Genomic DNA, 22694 nt, shown 5'->3' with positions numbered 1-22694 from the left:
CTGTATATACCTGCCTTTTCATGGGATATGTGTTCCAGTCTTATTCAGATCCACTCCCACAAATCTTTTTCATAAGAGCACAGGAACATGTATTCATCAATACATTATACTGATAACAGGTCTCACCCTAAACTGTTTTTTTTAGTTAAACAACTTTGCTTCCGATTTGCACCCTTCTTTCACCTTCACATGGTCAATCTCCAACTCTTCCCTTCCTCAATTTCGCTCTCACCGTTTAATTGGATAGGCTATTGACCATTCTATACTATAAGCCCACTGATTCCCATAGCTACCTTGACTAATTTACCCCCCCCCCCCCTCCCATTCCTGCAAGGACACTATTCCATTCTCCAAATTTCTCGGTCTCTATCGCATCTGTTCCGATGATGCTATCTTCAATACCAGTGCTTCTGATGTATCTTCCATTTTCTTTAACCAAGGGTTCCCTCCACCATGGCTGACAGGCCCTCAATTGTGTTTGTTCCATTTCCTACACCTTTGCTCTCAGCCTTCTGTTCTCTCTCAGAACTACAATAGGGTTTACCTTGCCTTCACCTTCCACCACACCAGACTCTACATTCAGTGGATGATCCTCCACCATTTCCAGTGCGGTGCCACCACCATCTTTCCCCCTGCTCCCATTTCAGCATTCAGGGAGGGACCATTCCCTCCATAACACCCTGGTTCACTCTTCAATCACTCCCAATATTTCCCCCCTCTTGCCACAGCACCTTCCTATGCAAGTTTAGGAGATTAAGTCTAGTTTTTCTAGCATCCAGGGTCCCAAACACTCCCTTCCAGGTGAAATAATAATTTACTTATTTTTCTTCAATTTTCTATACTGTATTCAATGCTCATGATGTAGCCACCTCTACATTAGAGAGACTAAATGCAGATTGTTTGCACAGCAATCACCCATTCTGTTGAGTCACAAATGTGACTCCGAGCTTCCAGCCACCTGTCATTTTCGTTCTCTTCTCCACTCCCACTGACCTCTCTGTCCTTGGCTTCCCTCACGATTCCAACGAAGTTCAGTGTAAGCTTGAGGAATAGATGACCTTTCAATCAGGCAAATTATAGCTTTCTGAAATCAACGTAGAGTTCAGATCACAACCTATGTCCCCATTTTTTCTACATGGCAACTATTGGTGACGATTCTGCTATTCCCATTTACACCTTGTTTCTTTACCTGTCCCATTACCATCTTTCACCTTGCATCATCGTTCCCTTCTGTCATTTGAACTCTCTTGCCTTCCACCATTTTAAAGACCTTCCCTTTTGTTCTTTCTTATTCCCCCCCTACTTTCAGTGCCTCGGTACTTGCTTAAGAACCCGTTATAAACATTTTGCAGTTCTGACAAGAGATTATTGGCTTAACACATTAACTTTGCTTTTCTCTCCACAGATGCTGAAGATCATTAGTGAACCAGTATATTTTTGTTAAAATGACAAGCCAACAATTTTCATTTAATTGCTCTGGTGCCAGGCAACAAATTGCCAAATTCTTAAATTCAATTTCACAACTTGCTATTGCAGGATTTGAATTTATAACTTCAAGGTTGCTAATCCAGCCCCATCAACAACTGTACCCTCAAAAGAGAGAGCTATTCTGCCAATTTCCAATTGGGATTAAATCAGCACAAAAATTAACACTGAAAATGGGGCCCAAAATGTGCCAACAATTCATCAATAGCTAGATGCATAACATTCTTGATTACATTTCTGCTCTGCCAAACAGTTTGCCTTTAATACTTAATGGTTATTGATCAAATTGAAACTTTCTATACACAGTATCCAATGGATAAGCTTGTAAAGTGAATGGCTTTTCCTAAATTTTTGACTCAGCTATTTATACTCATTAAGTAACAGGGTTTAGAGAATTCTACTAAAATTACTGCATGTTATACAAAGTAACAAACATTTTTAGCACCAAGGATCTCCAAATTCCACAGACACAGAATTGAAAACCAAGGGCAGGAACCAAGAAAGTCTCACAGCAGCAGCAGCTTGCCACAGATATAAAATTTTACATCCGGAAACTCCGGGTTCTATGAAATGGCTGGAATGATTTCTTCATTGTGAAAAACATGAGCTGTGATTTGAACTTTGGTTTCTCAGGGAAGAGCACTGCCTCACTCTCAGTCGTTGGAAACCGGCCTTTGTAAACATCAGGATAGGATTTCTGAAACTGAAAGAAAGAGAGAAATGGTTTACAATAAGGACCAGATTGTACTAAACCAATACAGTGTTGCTTTAGAAATTAAATTAAGAATTTGCATTCATAACACAGGCAAGTAACTTGTAGCTCTCCTTCACTGGACAATAAATTGCCTGTGTGTTACCCTCCAGACCTAATGACTTTAAGATATAGTGCTTACAACAAAAGAACTACAGGCATTCTAATGAGCGAGAGCACTACCGAATTTGTGGGTGTTGTGAAATTTATCAACTCCCTATTCTGAGTATTGGGGGAGTAAATATATAGGGCTTGGCGATTACACCGACTGGGTTACAGACGGTGAAGCAACTGTCTTTCATGCTCCTCACCTTCCAGATGTAGGAACCATGTTTTCATGGGATATGATCTGTGCATCTGCTGTCAGGATAATGGTGACATTGCACTCATGTTTTGCAGATTATGCTGCTCGCTATATCACTGTTGGGTAACTTCTACTACATGCTGTCCACCAAGCAAGTACCCAAACTCATGCTGACTGTCTTGACTAACTTGTGAATATCCTTCACGGGAAACACCGAGAAGTAAACAAGGTCTCCTTGGGCGTGAAATGGTTCCAAGACGATACACCTGGCTATGAAAGTTCATAGCCAAGTTAATTCTCCGTGGTGAGCACATGAACCAGTCAGTCTGGTACCTCGAAGAGTAGACCAGTTATTGGGATCATGGATTCTTCACATTCTGCTCAAGATAATCTTGCAAGCAGAGTCCGTATTAGGTGCAGTGGTCCTAACTGAGGCAGCAGTGGGGAAGCTTATGGAATTTCCAATGGTAAGTGATCTTAGGAGGTTAAACTCCAACAGTACATATGCACATAGTTGAGGGTCTCAAGCTCTCTGGACTTTGGAAAGTTGAGCGCTTTCCTATGCATTCATAGGTGGCGATATTTTTGTAAATTGGATTTCGGGCTCTTAAAGGTCATGATCAGTTTCAAGTTGTCTTAGACAATCAGCTGATTTCCCCATCCAAAGAAACTGATTATTAGGCCGAACAGCTCAGTGGATAAATGCACCATGTGACATGATGTGCTGTGTAGACCAGGAACATTCCAGGTTTCATATCCAGTCTCAATTGAGATAGCTGATTATACCTCGAGCAGTAGCAGGTATCTAGTGAAATACAGTATCCCTAGACTAGGGAAAATAAAGGTTAGAGAAAGGTACAAAGTAAGTAAAGAATGCAACCTTCTACTGTGACAAATCAACAAGTGCAACAATGCAGATTCTGGGGCTTTATATAACATGGAGATGGTAGCCACATGTAGAACACAGCCTAATTGCAAAATCCTCTTATTTGTGTCCTAGATGCATAATCTTCCCAGGACCAAACAAGCAAGGCTTTAATCTTACTTTATGTGGAGCATACATAATGAAGAAAAATACAGAATTTCAAGGGGAGAAACCCTATATATACTGTAGTAAAATATTTTTAGTAATACTCAAAATCAATGTCAGAATTGAGTTCTTAAATGCTTAACCTGCTTTAATTTCTTCTTCTTCTCTTTAACAGACATGCTTTTATTCATTATTATTTCTTCCAGCAGGGCTGCAACTGCAACCTGAGAACTTCTCTGTTCTTTGAAATCTTCAGTACCAATCTGATGACAAGATGTGAAGGAAGCCAGTGTGGCATCAGCATCAGCACCTGCGTATTTTATCTGGAAAAAAATATATAATTTTGAGCATCTTGTTTGATGAATGTTTAATCTTTGAGGCTGTATGCATGAGTTTCCAACATATTTAAAAGTTATTGCAGGAGGAGATCAGTTTGCATATTATTTTCCAATAATATTATTCCTTTCAAATTAAAAAATACTGCAGCACATTTAGTCTCAAACCAAAATTTTTTCAAATACCTGAACTCTTCGGAGGTGGGCTAAATGTTCCTCTACTGCACTTTGCAGATGGTCGGGAGCTCTCAGAATATCTTGGTTATTGTCCATCATGAAACTGACAAGTCTAGTAGCTAGCAATTCATCAAGGTCAACTTCATCTTCTGAACACAGGATACAGCGAGAGAAGGTTTGAATCATCTTCAAATTCAAAAGAAAATAAGATTTTTAAAGTGCAGATTAGAGATTGAAAACCGAATTCCCTAAATTGTAATCTGATAGGTTGAAAGTTCATCAAGAATAAATTTGTGGAACAGTGGCTTGAGATAAATGAGCCTCAGATAATAGAAAGGTTTCACAAGGACTAAGTAAAGAAAAAGGGCAAATCTAGCAAAGTCTACTACTGGTTCATTAGCATATTAAACAAAAGTAAAATAATGAAACTTATTCAAAGATTTGGCTGGTGGAGCACATGCTTATTTTGTGTCAGTTCCATTCATGGGTGGTATGAGCTGTAAATTACCTTATGGTACAGATGATGCCAACAGAAAAGAAAAACATGCAAAATACTAAGCAGGAAAACGGAGCTCTTCCAATACAAGTTTCATGGAACAACAAGGCAACTTAACAAAATGCCCCTATAGTGGCCAAACAAATTAATAAGGCTAATAAGAAATAGTCAGTCAGTGGGAATTCAGAAAATGAAAATTTCTAGTCGGTAAACCTCTTGGCTTATTTGCACCATCCTCAAGGAAATAGATACCCAAGAGTAAAGTAGAAAATGAAATTCTCTTTGTAGCCTGAACTCTGTTCTGTGCTTTCAGTTAGAAGAGTGAAGTTACAGAATTATCCTGACAGAGTTTCCTGCTAAGAGCTGTAAGGTGAGATTTTGCCAGAGCAGTTGAGGTCCTATCATGGAGTGTGGTTTTCAGGAGACTGGTATGGTTGGACAGGAAGTGGAACTTTCTCCATGATAATACCAAAAGGAGGCAATTAAGAGCTGGCAGGCGGAAAAGGCAGCCATCAAGTTCCAATAGCTTATGCACCTTAAAGTTTAGTTTTGGAAAAATTAGCAATTTTCTTTCTACAATTATCACTAATCATTCATATGTCCCAAGGTGCTTCACAGGAATGTTAAACAGAATTTGACACTGAGCCATACAAAAAGCTATTTGGACAGTGACCAAAAACTTGACCAAAGGGAGTGGTTTTAAGGATCATCTTCAAATCATCTTAAGAGAGTGGAGATGTTTAGGAAGGGGCTGATGCATTCTCCTCTAGTACATTTTGCAGCACAGAACTGAGTATTGCTGAAAGAAGACATGCTGTCGAAGCTTTTCGTCTTGGACTGATCAGGACAGATTTGCAAGAATACCAATTGTAAAAGAAACAACAATTTATACTGCATGAGAAGAGTGCTGATTGCTAGAGGTGTTGACGAGGAGGATGCGCAAGGAAACAGTTACAACAGGGCCTTGTTCTTTGCAGACAGAAGGAGCATGTACACTCACTGCGCCTTTTTCAATTAAACAAAAGCTTGGGGGGACAGCCACTCCCTAGTTCATTCCCCATGGTAATGTCTTGAACAATCAAAGTCAACCTGCCTGGTTTGAATTTATACAAAATCTTCACAGTTAACTGTTCCCAGGTGCATTCTCCATGACAATGCTTCTAACACATTGTCAACCAATCAGCACTGTCTTTTCATGCAGTATAAATTATTGTTCCCATTACAATTGGTATTCTTGCAAATCTGTCTTGATAAGTGCAAGACAAAATGCTTTGACAGCATGTCTCTTTTTCTTAGCAATACACCTACATTCTTATTTTGTGTCAGTTCCATTCATGGGTAGTATAGGCTGTAAATTACCTGATAGTACAGATGATGCCAACAGGAAAGAAAAACATGAAAAATACTAAGCAGGAAAAAGGAGCTCTTCCAATATAAGTTTCATGGAACAACAAGGCAACTCAGCAAATGCCCTATAGTGGCCAAACAAATTCAAATTAATAAGGGGATTTGGTATTTTAGCAACATAAAATGCAGTATTTTGTGATGGAAGTTGCACAAATAGGAAGATTGGATGACAAGGAGACTAGCAAGCATCACAGCCAAAGTGCCTATAAGAACCTTGTGGAACTAAACATATCTGCAGGGATCTGGCATATCTAACTGGTAATGACCACTGGAAAATGACTGTCAGCTTCAAATGAGCAGGAAGCCATTTGCATAATTGTCCAATTAACTGTTAGCCATCCAACACCAATTGTGATGCCATTGAGGTTATAGATTACTTTTATTTGCAACTGAATTTTTTTTGCCTCCTCTCTTATGTTACATTGGTTGCAGGTTTTTAAATTTTAACTGTAGCCCTTTAAAGATTGGTAATGCACATAGTTTCTCACATACCCAAAGGCAAGCACCTAACACCAGGACCACTACGAGCAAATGGAAAATTCTATAAAGATGACTGGAAAAAAGTCTACGAAAAGTGAACAGGAAGTTTGTCCCACTGCCTTGAAAATATATATTATACCCAATGTTACACAATTAGCTTATATTGGCTGATGGCATATTTATTGAACTTTATCTGAAAGCGTTTGCCACAAATGTCCTTAACCAATGATTTACTAACGAGAACATCCAGAAGTAAGAAATAACAATACAAACTACATTTATCAAGTTGAAATTTTGGGTTACTGCTTATTATTTAATACATCACAAAGTAGTTTTATGAACTGAGTCAACTGTCAAACTCACCAACATTCTGTTTGCAATAGCATCATGAAGCAGTGGCATTTCAGCGTTTTGAGCAATTCGAGTCATCATTCGCATTAGGAGCTGCAGCTTTCTTCGGTTTTCCGGGGGCAAAAGAAGACAACAAACTTGAAGTGCTTCAATACCATGTTGCGTTTGTTGCAAAAGACCTAGCTTTCAAAAAGGAAAGTTAAATCAATTGCCACTGGGCTACATCTAATCACAGTTAAGTCAATTGAATCGGGACAAAAATAAGTTATAAAAACTTCAAACAGAATGCACTGATTCAGCCTCACTTTTCTGAAGTTGCTTCTTCACCAGAACTCGTGAAAATTGTCCCAAAGCTTAAGTTACACCAGTTTTACTCAGTAGTTCTCTTTTATTTAAAGCAGGTGTTTCAAATAACATTTTGAGTCATAATCCCAAAATGCCTTCATACATACAAAGAAAAATTTAAAGCACATTATGCAAGTATATTACAGAAAAGTAAAGCTCACCACAAAGCAGCTTAACAAAAGGATGCTTCCTGAAAGCAGAACAGAGCGGAATCATTTGCATGAGGCATTGGCATACTGCTAAAGTTGAATAGTACTTTTTTTGTGAGTTACAAGTGCCGTATTGATTATCAAAGTCATTGCCTGGCCCTACTTGAGATGGGAGGCTCATTGGCTTGTTTGAAATGCTAACATTTAATATGTTATCAGTTGCTCGTATGAAATATGTTTTGCCACTATGATGGTGTTGAGGCTTTACTTTATGCTGAAAATTATCCCACTGAGCTTTAATTCCTTAGCAATATTTTTCATTTACTGCCTCCGCTAAATATGACAGATCCAATCTATTCTAAATTCACACTGGAAAATTGACTGATTCATAGCCAAAACATGCCTTGATTGCATTGATTGACTACTGAATTAGGCATATTCTCTGGTTTTCCACTTTATAAGTGAATTCCCATTTGAATTGAGCAAGGAAGAACATCTCTTCACTATACCACCATTTACTGACATGATGAGGTTTTCTAATGAACAATGCCAAGGATTTAAATTTCATCTTTAAATTGAAGCTATTGCGTTGACTCATCTTGACAGAATGTATACTTTCCTTAGAAATGCATTTAATGTTCTGGTGATCTACAAATCTTGTACAAGCTTGTAATCTGGGGTGAGGAATATAACCAGTGCAAGTTTTTTTTTTAAAGAAAAAGCGTGACTTTAAGTATGCTCCATGAAAAATACGATCCTCTAACTTTTCTTTCCATGTCAGTCATTTAAAGACTGACTGCATGGATTTGATTTTAAACAGCCATGTGATGACTGATTTGGCAGTATTTCAGTGGAACCTTTTAAAGTTGAACTCAACGAAAGATGTGCAGAAGAAGAAAATGAACTGAGCCTGGAACAGATGCCTGAAGCACCAGTCAGTCGTGATTGTTTACAAAGTAGTTCTCTTCATTTTCAAAAATTTGGTGCTGCATGAGATGCAACAAAATGGTATGTGAAAAAAAATTAATATTGTATGGCACTAAGAACATTTGAGGCAGGGTTTTGCCCTTGGTGGGGGTGCTCGGCAGGAGCGATCGGGAAGCCAACCGCTGCCCGCAATCGGCTCTGCACCACAATTTCATGATGGCGGGCCAATTACGGTCCGCCCATCGTGGAATGCGAGCAGCAGCGCTCTGCGCTGCCTGTGAGGGCAGGGAGAGGTGGGCGAACGGGCCTAGTGCGATCTTTGCGCATGCACACGAAAGACCGCTTCAATCTTCCTGAGGCATGGAGTTGCCTCAGGGAGATGAATCGCTGTTTAAAATAAAAAAGAAATAAAATTGTCATGAAACATCCCCTCATGTCTGTCACATAAGCTGGGGCATGTTTTTAATTCAAAAATAAAATTTTTATTTGATGTTTATTTGCTTTAGGAACCCTCATCCCGCTCCTGGATGAGGTTTCCTAAAAAAAGTAAAGGCCGCTTGCCCTTTTTTGCCTGCCCACCAACTGTTAGGTTGGACGAGCAGCATAAATTTGAATTTAATTAGCTTCTTTAATGGCCATAACAGGCCTTGCAATTGTTGGCGGGCACACAGCCAACTCCGGCGCGCGCCCGCTGAATGAAAAATCGCAAGACTGTGCAATGACGTCAGGATGCTCACCCGATGGCATCATGCCTCATTTTATGCTTGGGTGTTTCAGGCGCGCACCCGCATAATGAATGTAATATTCTGCCCTAGAAATAGGAGCAGCAGTAGACCACACAGCCCTTCGAGCCTGCTCCACCATTCAATACAATCATGGCTGATCTTGGGTTCAACCCCACTTTCTCATCCACTCCCTTAATTCGCTGACGCATCAAATATCTGTCTATCTCAGCTTTAAACTTATTCAACAATGGAGCATCCACAACCCTCTGGGATAGAGGATTCCAAAGATTTACAACTCTGAGTGAAGTAATTTTTCCTCATCTCAGTCCTAAACAATCAGCCTCTTATCCTGAGACTATGCCCCCATGTTTTAGATTCCCCAACCAATGGAAACAATCTTTCAACATCCACCGACATTCCTTGTTGCACTATGACTGGCATTGAAACTCTTTACTGCCACACTGCGAAGTTTTCTGACGGGGCAATATCGCCCACGTGTGAAAAGAGTAGCCCTCGTCACCTAGGATTCATTCATTGATCTGTGGCCTTGGCACAGGTACAGCACTTGCGAGCGTCAAAGGACATAGACATCGTGGCTGCTGCCAGAATAGAGGGCACAAAGCTACATGATTCATTTCTTGTGATCACAGATTAACTTCACATTGAGCAAATAGAACCCCTTTCTATTAATAAACTGGGCTGACTGCTTGGATGGTGCCTTGATGGCAACATTGGTGCAGCCTATTACTCCTTGAACATGTGGAATGCCAGCTGCAAATCCCATTGCCCTCTTCCATCCATTTTATTTTTTTTATTCATTCAAGGGACGTGGGCGTCACTGTTTAGGCCAGCCTTTATTGCCCATCCCTTGTTGTCCTTGAGAAGGTGGTGGTGAGCTGGCTTCTTGAACCGCTGCAGTCCACAGTGCTGTTAGGGAGTTCCAGGATTTTAATCCTGGTGACAGGACGACAGGCAATATATTTCCAAGTCAGGACAGTGAGTGGCTTGGAGGGGAACTTCCAGGTGGTGGTGTTCCCATGCATTTGCTACCCTTGTCTTTCTAGGTGGTAGTGGCCATGGGTTTGGAAGGTGCTAAGAAGTCTTGCAGATGGTGCACACTGCTGCCACTGCGTCGGTGATGGAGGGAGTGAATTTTATGGGTGGGGTGCCAATCAAGCAGGCTCTTTGTCCTGATGATGTCAAGCTTCTTGAGTGTTGTTGGTGCTGCGCTCATCCAGGCAAGGGGACAGATTTCCATCACAGTCCTGACTTGTGCCTTACAGGTGACGGACAGGCTATGGGAAGTCAGGTGGTGAGTTACTCACCACAGGATTCCTAACCTCTGACCTGCTCTTGTATTTATGTGGCTAGTCAGTTCAGTTTCAGGCCAATGGTAACCCCCAAGATGTTGGTAGTGGGGGATTCAGCAATGGTATTCCATTGAATGTTAAGGGGGCGGCGATGGTTAGATTCTCTCTTTTTGGAGATGGTCATTGCCTAGCATCATGTGGCATTAATGTTATTTGCCATTTGTCAGCCCAAGTCTGGATGTTGGCCAGGTCTTGCTGCATTTGGACATGAACTGCTTTAGTATCTGAAGAGTTGCAAATGATGCTGAACACTGTGCAATCACCAGTGAGCTTCTGCACTTCTGACCTTATGATGGAAGGAAGGTCATTGATGAGGCATCTAAAGATGGTTGGGCCAAGGACACTACCCTGAGGAACTCCTGCTATGGTGCCCTGGAGCTGAGACTTTCCTTTGTGTTAGGTATGACTCCAACCACCAAAGAGTATTCCCCTTATTTCTATTGACTCATAGAAACATAGGTCATTCAGCCATTTGAGTCTGCTCTGCTATTCAATATGATCATGGCTGATCCTCTACCTCAACCCCATATCCCTTTACACCAAAAATATATCTATTTCTTTCTTAAATATATTCAGTGAATTGGCCTCCACAGCCTTCTGTGGTAGGGAATTCTGAGTGAAGAAGTTTCTCCTTATCTCAGTCCTAAATGGCCTAATCCATATCCTGAGACTGTAACCCCTTGTTCTATGCACCCCCACCCCAGCCAGAGGAAATATCATCCCTACATCCGGTCTGTCCATCCCTATCAGAACTTTATATGTCTCAAGGAGATCTCCCCTCATTCTTCTAAACACTAGTGCATACAGGCCTAGTCAGCCCAATCTCTCTTCATACAATTCCAACATCCCAGGAATCAGCATGGTGAACCTTCGCTGCATTACCTCTTTGCCAAGTACATCCTTTCAGGTGTGATCTGTAAGCTGCAGTAAGACATCCTTACTCCTGTACTCAAGTCCTCTCAATGAAGGCCAACATACCATTTGCCTTAACTGCTTGCTGCACCTGCATGCGTGCTTTCAGCGACTGGTGTACAAGGACACCTAGGTCCCTTTGTACATCGGCATTTCCCAATCTATCGCTATTTAAATAATACTCTACCGTTCTGTTTTTCCTACCAAGGTGGGTAACTTCACACTTATCCACGTTATACTGTACCTGCCATGTATTTGTTCACTCACGCAACCTGTCTAAATCGCCTTGAAGCCTCTCAACACCCTCCTCATCGCTCAGATTCCCACCAAATTTCGTGTTGTCAGTAAAGTTGGAAACATTACATTTGGCCCCCTCATCCAAATCATTGATGTATATCGCGAACAGCTGGGGCCCAAGCATTGATCCCTGCGGTACCCCACTAGTCACTGCCTGCAACTCCAAAAAAAAAAACCCATTTATTCCTACACTGTTTCCTGTCTGCTAACCAATTCTCAATCCATGCCAATATATTACCCACTAATTTTACACACTAACCTCTTATGTTTGACTTTATTAAAAGCCTACTGAAAATCCAAATACACCACAACCACTGGTGCTGCCTTGATGTCAAGGGCAGTCACTCTCACTTCACCTCTGTTTGAACCAAGGCTGTAATGAGGTCAGGAGCCGAGTGGCCCTGGCGGAACCCAAACTGAATGTCAGTGAGCAAGTACTGCTCGATAACACTGTTGATGACCCCTTCCGTCACTTTATTGATGGAGAGTAGTCTGATGGGAAGGTAATTGGCTGGGTTGGATTTGTCCTGCTTTTTGTGTACAGGACATGCCTGGGAAATTTTCCATATTGCTGGGTAGATGCTATTGTTGTAGCTGTACTGGAACAGCTTGGCTAAGGGCACAGCCAGTTCTAGAGCACAAGTCTTCAGTACTATTGCCAGAATATTGTCAGGGCCCATAACCTTTGCAGTATCTAGTGCCTACACCAATTTCTTGTAGGGTGGGGTGAATTGAATTGGCCGAAGACTAGTATCTGTCATGCTGGGGACCTTCGGAGGAGGCCGAGATGGATCATCCACACTGCATTTCTGGCTGAAGATTGTAGCAAATGCTTCATCTTTTGCACTGATGTGCTGGCGCCACCATCATTGAGGATAGGGATATTTGTGAAGCCACCTCCTCCAGTGAGTTGTTGAATTGTCCACCATCATTCATGGCTGGGTGTGGCAGGACTGCAGAGCTTAGATCTAATCCATTGGTTGTGGGATCGGGTTAGCTGCCTTACACTTGCTGCTCATGCAAGTCATCTTGTGTTGTAGCTTCACCAGGTTGATACCTCATTTTTAGGCATGCCTGGAGCCGCTCCTGGCATGCCCCTCTGCACTCTTCATTAAATCAGGGTTGAGCCCCTGGCTTGGTGGTAATGGTAGAGTGGGGGATATATCAGGATATGAGGTTACAGATTTGCTTGAATATAAGTTTGCGGCTGCCGATGGCCCTCGGCACCTCATGGATGCCCAGTATTGAGTTGCAAGGTCTGTTCAAAATCTATCCCATTTAGCACAGTGCTACTGCCACACAACACGATTGAGTTTATTCTCAATGTGAAGATGGGACTTCATCTCCACAAGGACCATGTGGCGGTCATTCCTACCATTACTATCATGGACAGATGCACCTGCAGCAAGCAGATGGTGAGGATGAGGTCAAGTATGTTTTTCCCCTCTCGTTGGTTCCTTCACCACCTGCCACAGACCCAGTCTAGCAACTATGTCCTTTAGAACTTGGGGCCAGCTCGGTCAGTAGTGGTGCTACCAAGCCACTCTTGGTGATTGAGATTGAAGTCCCCCACCCAGAGTAAGTTCTGCGCTCTTGCCACCTTCAGTGCTTCTTCCAAGTGGTGTTCAACATGGAGGAGTGCTGATTCATCAGCTGTGAGGAGGCAGCACGTGGTAACCAGCAGGAAGTTTCCTTGTTACGCTTGACCTGATGCCACGTGGCTTCATAGGGCCTGGAGCAGATTTTGAGGACTCGCAGGGCAACTCCCCCACGACTGTAAACCAATGTGCCACCACCTCTGCTAGGTGTGTCCTGCTAGTGGGACAGGGATGGTGACGATGGGGTCTAGGGCACGATCTATAAGATATGATTCCGTGAGGATGACTATGTCAGGGTGTTGCTTGAATAGTCTGTGGGACAGCTCTCCCATTGTTGGCACAAGCCCCCAGATGTTAGTAAGGTGGACTTTACAGGGTCAACAGGGACGGGTTTGCCATTGTTATTTCCAGTGCCTAGGTCAATGATAGGTGGTCCTTCAAGGTTTCATTTCTTTTTATTGACTTTTTAGCAGTTCGATACAACTGAGTGGCTTGCTAGGCCATTTCAGTGGGCCATGGATGTGGAGTCACACGTAGGTCGGAGCAGGTAAGTACATAAGATTTCCTTCTCCAAAGGACATTTTTACGACATCAATAATGGTTTCATGGTCATCATTAGACTTTTAATTCCAGATTTTTTTTATTGAATTTAAATTACACCATGTGCCATGCTGGGATTCGAACCCAAGTCCCCAAAGTCCAGCAACAATACTATGCCACCACCTCCAGAATGTTATGGATTCTTCAGCCCTCTTGGTACAGTAGATTGTCATCTCCTTGATGCAGCGGTGAGTGGCTGCTTGGGAGATGCCGCAAAAGTCACCGTAAACCTCTGGAAGGAATCACCTACAAAAAAGCTGCAGGAACCTTCAATGCCACTGGTATAGGGTGCCCACCATTTCCCCTGAATGCAGGTCATCCGACGTTAGGATGCATGCTTCTGGAACGGTCGCCCTTGAGTGGCAGAATCTCTTCAGGCACTGTCCCTCTGACATTTGTAGGTACATCAGAGTCCTGAAAACTCTTGGATGCAACAGGGGCTTGCCTCCTGTAATTATGCTTCCTCCTGTTATTACTGCTAGGTTGCCTGCACTGGTTCCTGTGCAGTACAGGTGTTCCTGTACAGCAGTGATCCAATCCAGTACTAGAGGGTGAAGAGGTACAGGGTGAATGGCAATTCCTAATATGCACACCCTCCCCCTTTCTTTCAAGGCAGCTTCTGAAGTGCCCTCCCCTTAGGGGCTCATATGTATTGCCCCTTTAATTTTTTGAACAAATGCTTGACAAGTCACTTCAGAGAAAGATCATCAAATTTTAACACCAAGAAAAACTCTCCAAAGACAATGTAACTCTGACTCTGTCCTGCAAGTCAGAGCTCCATGAGTCAGGTGAGCCATGCTTAAGTTTCCAGCATTCAATGGGTGGGTTATTGAAGGCTCATGTCAGTTGCATTTAATTGAGGCTCTTTTAACTCATGGCAAATTATATGTAATTTGCATATAATTGGTAGGCTTTCGATACCTAACAGGCAAATTTCCCACTTGCTTACGCTCCTACCACCAACATATTCCATAGGCGTTAAGGCATCGCCAGGGATTTGATGTGCAGCCTTCCACATGATTCTGAGGCTGCCCACCCACCCTCTTGCCTACTTTAGCAGGCGCAAAAATCCAGCCCAACATGTGCAATTTAACATGGAGGAGGTAATTCATGTGTAACAATACATGTCCATTAAAGATGCTTCTTCAGCTGCAGCAACTTTAGTTATTTCTAGAAATTTGCAATAGGCACAACAACATTGTACAGCAGTATATCCACCTGCCCTACAATAATTTGGCTCTTAACCATGATTGAGAAGCATCTGAATGTACAGTAGGCTATCCTTGAAGGATTGCAAGCATGAAGATGAGATATGAATAAAATTGCCATGATTTAAGGGATACAGTAGTGAAATATAGAATGTTTTCTTCTTGCCCCCAAAACCTGCACTCACCAGTAAAACTATTACACCTGACAGACCACATAGCTAGATAAGTAGTATAGAGGCCATCGTTTTAAATACATGAAAATATGATCAATTACAAGGTAGCAAACATGCTAAAGAAAAACGGGGTTCAAGACACAGCCACCAAACACAGCCTAGGAACACCTTTGATTTGGCAAGTGAAGCTCTTATTTGCATAGCACATATGAAAAAGCAACTTCAGCAGTTTCATAGTCTAGAATGCTGCATGTTAACAACTCTTCAAATGGTAGACTTTAAGCAGGGAACACTCCTCCAGATGAATACAGCAGCAGAAGCTTCAAAACTTTTGAAGTGCTTTGTCACTTACTAATTAAGAATACACATACAGCTATCTGCTTCTAAACCACAACTTCCTGTATAAAAAAAACAGAAGGTTCCTTTATTCCTCATTCTACGCCAGAGGGCATCCATCCAGGACTTAACACACCTTACTGGCCGGTAGTTATATAACACTTAACTAAAATGCCCATCTCCTCCCCTTTTAGCCAGGTGGTTTGCAGATTTGCTTTGGTCTAGAGGAGAGTGTTGGCTTAGAAATGGAAGGTTCTGTTGTTCCACTTTTCTGTTCAGGTTCAACAGTTGCAGCTACAGGTGCCACAGGTACAAGCAAAAATACAGATGCTGAAAATTTTAAAACAACAACAGAAAATGCTGGAAAAACTCAGCAGGAACCTTCAATGCCACTGGTATAGCAGCATCTGTGGAGAGAGAAACAGTTAACATTAAGTCTGTATGATCCTTCTTCAGGAGCTACAGGTTTCATCAACTGGAGCAGAAGTTTCCCAGAAATCTTCCACTGTGACTGGAGATCCTTGGAAATTTGGTTCCTTGGATTTGGCTTCCTGAGTCTGGTCAGTGCATCTCTTCCAGATTCCACAGGAAGATTCAACATCAAAGACAAGTGGTTCTCTATGCTTGATGATTCGACCCAGGCACCACTTGGTGTCCCATTGCAATTTCAGACCCAGAGTGATCCAGGTTAAACTCATGAGCTGGCTTACTTGTGCCGTGTGATCTTTTCTGATCAAGTTGCCTTGAACCAATCTTTCCTTTCAAATCCAGACACTGCAAATCTGCTCTGGTACACAGTCGTCTTCCAAACGTCAGCTCAGCATGAGATACACCTGTTGTTGAATGTGAAGTGTTATGATACATCATAAAGTTCTTCAGCTTCAACTTCCAATCTATTTGCTTCCTTCTCCTTCAATATGGCCATTTTGAATGTCTGGATAAAGCACTCGGCCTTACCATGAGGATAGGTGGTAAGATGAAATGAGAATCTGCTTGACCTCATTGTTTTTCAGGAATGTTTGAAATTCACATGATGTGAACAGTATGCCCTTGTCAGACACAATCTCCTCCAGCAATCCAAAAGTAGTAAACACATTCCAGAGAGCATCAATGGTCTTTGTTGACATAGTCGGCTTCATGGGAATAACATGACGCCATTTTGTGCAGGCATGCAACACAAGGAGTGTGTCAGAGAAGTGGTCTGGCAAAGTCCACATGGAAGTTTTTGCCATAGGTGGTCAGGCCAAGCCCATAGATGCAATGGAGCAGGTTCATGATAAGACTTCATTTCTAGGCATGGAAGGCAATCACTGACCATACCTTTGTCTTTATCCAGGTGTGGCCACCATACATGTAGATGAGCAAATGCTTTCATTTGGTTACATTTGAACAGAAACTGAACTGGACTAACCATATAAATACTGTGGCTACAACAGCAAGTCAGAGGCTAGGAATTGTGCGACGAGTAACTCACCTCCTGGATCCCCAAAGCCTGTCCCCACTATCTACAAGGCACAAATCAGGAATGTGATGGAATACTCTCCACTTGCTTGGATGAGTGCAGCTCTCAAAAACATTAAAGAAGCTGGACACCATCTAGGGCAAAGCAGCCTGCTTGATTGGCACCACATCGACAAACATTTCACTCCCTCACCACTGATGCATGGCAGCAGCGTGTGCCATCCTCAAGACGCACTGCAGGAATTCACCAAGGCTCCTTAGACAGCATCTTCCAAACCCATGACCAATACCATCTAGAAGGACAAGGAGGACACCACCACCTGGAGGTTTCCCTCCAAGTAACTCACCATCCTGACCTGGAAATATATAGCCATTCCTTCACTGTCACTGGGTCAAAATCCTGGAACTCCCTTCCTAACAGCACTGTGGGAGTACTGACACCACATGGTCTGCAGCAGTTCAAGGCGGCAGCTCAAGGGTAACTAGGGATGGGCAATAAATGCTGGCCCAATCAGTGAAGCCCACATCCTGTGAATGGTTAAAAAACATTTTGACGATCCCCATGTGACTGAAGTGAAGTTCTTCTAACGCTCATGTTTAGAATTTGAGGAACAACCATTGATTCCGCATAATAAACAACTGTCCTACAGAGTCAGCTGAAATCTATGCATGTAAAAGGTTTAAGCTAAGTAATCATTTCTTGAGGTATATACCAACCCTTCTAAGTGTACAGGTAAACTTGAGAGTACAGCATCCCTGTGTTTCAAGTCGAATTTGATCTGTTTTACAGGTAACATGTCCATCTGGTTCACATTGAAAGCAGTGACTTCACTTCAGGTGTGGTGCAATGGAAGTCTGGAAAGCACATCTGCATTTCCATGATTCTCAGTGGAGCAAAATGTAATTTCATACTGGTAAGCAGCTAAGAGCAGTACCCACCTTTGTAGGTGTGCAGGCAAGTGTTGGGGTTTGTGACTTCAGGCTAAGCAACTAGGTCAAAGGTTTGTGGTCTGCAATTAATGTGAATTTATATCCATAAAAATATTGGTGGAATTTAGAACATTAGAAATAGGAACAGAAGTAGACCATTCAGCCCCTCAAGCCTGTTCCGTTATTCAATAAGATGGCCGATCTTGTGTTTTGATTTCCACATTCACATCTAACTTTTGATTCTTGCCTAACAAGTATCTATCTACCTCTGCCTTAAAAATATTCAATGACCCCACCTCCACCACCCTCTGAGGCAGAGTGTTCCAAAGTCACAACCCTCAAAAGAATTTCTCTTCTGTCCTAAAAGGGCAACCCCTAATTTTGAAACAGTGGCCCCTAGTTCTGGACTCACCCACAACAGGAAACATCCTTTTGACGCCCACCTTGTCAAGGCTGTTCCGGATCTTGTATATTTCAATCAAATCACCCCTCACTCTAAATTCCAATGGAAACAAACCTAGTCTGTCCAATATTTCCTCAAAAGACAGTCCACTCATTCCAGATATCAATCTAGTAAACCTCCTCTGAACTGCCTCCAATGCATTTACATTCTTCCTTAAATGAGGCCAAAACTGCACACAGCATTCAAGGTACGGTTTCACTGATGCCCTGTATAACTGAAGCATAACACCCTTAATTTTATGTTAAATCATTAAGGATAGCATTCCATTAGTCTTAATTACTTGCTGTATCTGCATACGTACTTTGAGACTTGTACTAGAACACCTAGATCCCTCTGCACATCAGAATTATGCAGCCGTTCTCCATTTAAGTATACTCTGCTTTTTTGTTCTTCCTGTCAAAGTGAACAACTTCACATTTTCTCACATTAAACGCAGTTTGCCAGATCTTTGCCCACTCACTCAACCTATATCCATTGACAACTTCATGTCCTCTTCACAACATACTTTCCTACATATCATTGTCATCTGCAAACTTAGCTACCATGTCTTTCCTCCCCTCATCTAAGTCATTGATGTAAATCAAAAAGTTTGAGGCCCCACCACAGACCTGTGGGATTCCACTTGTCACATCCTGCCAATCTGATAAAGGCCCATTTATGCATACTCTGCTTTCTGCCAGCCAATCTTCTATCCATGCCAATATGTTACCCCCTACACCACGCACTTTTATTTTCCCGTAATAACCTTTGATGTGGCACCTTATCAAATGCCTTCTGAAAATCCAAGTGCAATACATCTACAGGCTCCCCTTTATCTACCGCGCATGTTAGTCCTTCAAAAAACTCCAATAAATTGGTTAAACATGATTTTCTTTTCACAAAACCATGCTGACTCTTCCTGATTGCCTTGAGCTCTAAGTGCCCAGCTATAACCTCCTCAATTCTAACAACTTCCCCACAATAGACATCAAGCTAACTGGCCTATAGTTTCCAGTTTACTGCCTCTTAAATAGTGGGGTTATATTTGCTACTTTCCAGCCTGATAGAACCTTTCCAAATATAGCGAATTTTGGAAAATTAACACCAGCACATCGACTATCTCATTAGCCACCTCTTTTAAGACCCGAAGGTGTAGTCCATCAGGACCTGAAGACTTGCCAGACCGCAGCTCCATCAATTTGCTCGGTACCGTTTCCCTGTTTATTTCAATTTCACCAAGTTCCCCTCTCCCTTTCACCTGCTGATTTGCAGCTAATACTGGAATGTTTTTCTATCCTCTATAGTGAACACAGAAGCAAATTTTGTTCATTTCATCTGCCATTTCCTTATTCTTGCTACCCATTTTTCCATTTCTACCTAGCTTCCCCTCACTCTAATTTCTTCATCCTGACTAACCTTTTAGTCATTCTCTGCCTTTCTTCAGATTCTGACCAATTAGCTGTCCTGCCACTCTTCACAGAGTTGTATGCTTTTTCCTTAAGTTGTACTTGTTCTGAATATTCTGAAATATCCCCCTAAATGTCTGCTGCTGCTTCTCTATTGATCTATCCTCTAGCCTAGTTTCCCTATACACTTCAGCTAGCTCAGCTTTCATCCCCACATGGTTGCCCTTACTTAAATTTAAGATGCTATTCTTAGACTCACTTCTCCTTTTTAAGCTGGATGTAAAATTTAATCATATCGTGGTCACTGCTACCTAGGGCTGCCATTACTCGGAGGTCATTAATAAATCCTGTCACATTGCACAGCACCAAGTCTAATATAGCCCACTTTCTGGTTGGTTCCAGAACATGCTGCTGTAAGAAACTATGTCAAAAGCATTCTAAGAACTCCTCATTCAGGCTACTACCACCACCACCACCAATCTGATTTTTTTCCAGTTTATATGTAGATTAAAATCACCCATGATCACTGCCATTCCTTTATCCCAAACTCAATGTTTTCTCTTGAAAATTTTGTCCTACACTGTGATTACTGTTAGGGGGCCTGCAGACCATTCCCACTAATGAATTTATTCCCCTACTATTCCTCAACTCCACCCAAACCGATTCTCTCTCCTGAACCAAGGTCATCTTTAACTATTGCATAAATGCCCTCTTTGATTAACAGAACTACCACTCTACCTTTACCTGGCTTCCTATTCTTCTTGAATGTCATGTACCCTTCAATACTAAAGGACCTAGTCTTTATCGTCCTGCGGCCATGTCTCTGGTAATTGCTTTCAGATCATACTTATTTACTTCAAATGAGAGCCATTAATTCATTTACTTTGTTATGAATTCTACACACAAATAGAGAGCCTTCAGTTTTGTCTTTGTTGCTTTTGTAAAAATCTAGAACTGACTGTCTATGTACTTAGGTCTTTTTCTCTGCCCCTTCCTGCCATTCTCGACCCTCATTTCTTATATTACTATTTTGCTCTCCCGTCTTGACTCTACACCTTGAATTGCTATCTCTACCCAAGCTTGATCCCTCACCTCTCTGTTTAGTTTAAAGCCCTCTCTACTTCTGGTTTTGCGATTTGAGAGGACACTCGTCCCAGCATGGTTCAGGTGTAAACCGTTCCAAAAGTACAGCCCCCACTTTCACCCATACGGACGCCAGTGCCCCACAAACCAGAGCCCATTTTTCTTACACCAGTCTTTGAGCCACACATTAGTCTCTCTAATCTAATTTACCCTATGCCAATTTGTACTTGGCTCAGGTAATAATCTGGAGATTATTACTTTTAAGGTTCTGCTTCTTAATTTGGTACCTAGCTCCTCATACAGGCTTCTTGACTCGATAGGTTAGTCCAAGAGCTTCCTCCTCAATTTGGGCATAATTTTGTTCTGCCTTGGACGATGTGCATGAGGCATATGCAATGGGCCTTTCTCTGCCATCAGGAAATGTGCAGGAGATGACAGCTCCAACACCATAACCAAATGCATCACAAGGCAGGCTGACAGGCAACTTTTCATTGAAATGAGCCAGGACTTTAGCAGAAGTGAGCTCTTGCTTGAGTTCCTTGAAACTTTCCCGACAGGCTCGTGATCAATCCCATTTTGCATTCTCCAGCAGATTAACCAGTGGTGCTGCCTTGGTAGTCAAACTGGAAACGAACTTGCCATAGTAATTCACAAGTCCCAAAAATGAACAAAGCTCCTTAACATTTATGGGCTGTGATGCATTCACCACTGCCTTCCCTTTCTGGGTGAGGATGAGGCACCAGTTTCATCGATCACATATCTCAGGTACTCCATTGAGGGCTTCAGAAAAGAGCATTTGGATTTCTTACAGCAGATGCCTTATTTTTCCAGTCTAGGCAGGACTCTGCCTAGGTTCTCTAAAAAAGTCGGGAGGTTTTTCCCAGTGATGAGCATGTTGTCTTGGAAGCAGATTACACCAGGGAGGCCCTGCAATATTTTGTCCAAGGCCTGCTGGAATAAGGCTAGTGATGATGTGACTCCAAATGGTAGTTATTTGTACTGATATAGACCTCTGATGGTTGTATACTCCCTGGATTCTTCACTCAGTCACATTTGTGAAAATGCCTGTGATAGGTCAAGCTTTATGAATAATTCACCTCCATTCAGAACAGCAAACAGGTCCTCAATTTTCAGTAGCGGGTACAGATGCACTTCCAGGAAAGGATTAATGATGACTTTATAGTTACCACATATTCTGATAGTCCCAGTAGTGAAGGATGACAGGTCTATCGGAGCTGCCCACTCTGCATAATCAACTTTCTCAGTTACCTGAAAGTTTCCAAGTCGTTCTAGTTCCTGCTCGATTTTGTCACATTTAGGGAACTGAACATGGTTTGAAGAACCTTGGAGAAACTTTGGCCTTCACAGCAAGTTTGGCTTCAATGTCTTTAATAACTCCCAAGACCTTGTTTGAAGACATCAGCATGCTTGTCTAACAAGGACTGCAACATGGGGTTGCAATGCATTTTATTTTATTCCAGTCTGTTTCTGCCCATAAACGATGGACAATCATCTTTCACAATAAGTGGCAACCTTGCTATTTGATATCCATACTTAGCTTGAACTGACATATTTCCAGGTATACTCTCAGATTCAGGTGTAGGTGCTAAGCTGGAGGAGGGTTTCCTCCAATGAGTATTTCTTGAAACTTTTCTCCTTGTCTTCTCTGAAGCAATAGAAACAGATGCTCTGGTGTCAACCTGTTTTCAACCATTTTACCATTTAAGGCAATGCCAACTTTTAGTCCTTCATCTGGTTTCAGATCAGACTGAATGCCAGATAATTGCTCTTCTGCATTGTCGCTGTTAGTTTCACTTTGTCTTGCCTGGACTTGTATTACTTTCGTATTCTGTTTCCAAGTATCTTTTCAAAACTGCCTACTTATTTTCAAGTGTGGTTTGTCTGTGTGCTCCTCA

General features: G+C 42.1%; 1 protein-coding gene across 3 annotated transcripts in view; it reads right to left on the bottom strand.

The window, feature by feature from the left end:
* Positions 1–350: 350 nt before the first annotated feature.
* Positions 351–22694, bottom strand: part of LOC121279882 (DEP domain-containing protein 1B-like) — a 53332-nt gene continuing 30988 nt past the window's right edge. For all 3 annotated transcript variants that reach the window (XM_041191402.1, XM_041191419.1, XM_041191411.1), the window contains 4 exons: positions 6829–6995; positions 4092–4268; positions 3714–3893; positions 351–2188 (listed from right to left, as the gene is read on the bottom strand). In XM_041191402.1, the coding sequence (XP_041047336.1) occupies positions 2027–2188; positions 3714–3893; positions 4092–4268; positions 6829–6995 (686 nt within the window). In that variant the 3' untranslated portion in view covers positions 351–2026. The remainder of the gene's footprint in view (positions 2189–3713; positions 3894–4091; positions 4269–6828; positions 6996–22694) is intronic.

Source organism: Carcharodon carcharias, chromosome 1, assembly GCF_017639515.1.
Source record: "Carcharodon carcharias isolate sCarCar2 chromosome 1, sCarCar2.pri, whole genome shotgun sequence".
NCBI classification, from domain to species: domain Eukaryota; kingdom Metazoa; phylum Chordata; class Chondrichthyes; order Lamniformes; family Lamnidae; genus Carcharodon; species Carcharodon carcharias.
Note: the sequence above shows the minus strand (reverse complement) of the source record. Positions and strands in the feature narration are given on the sequence as shown.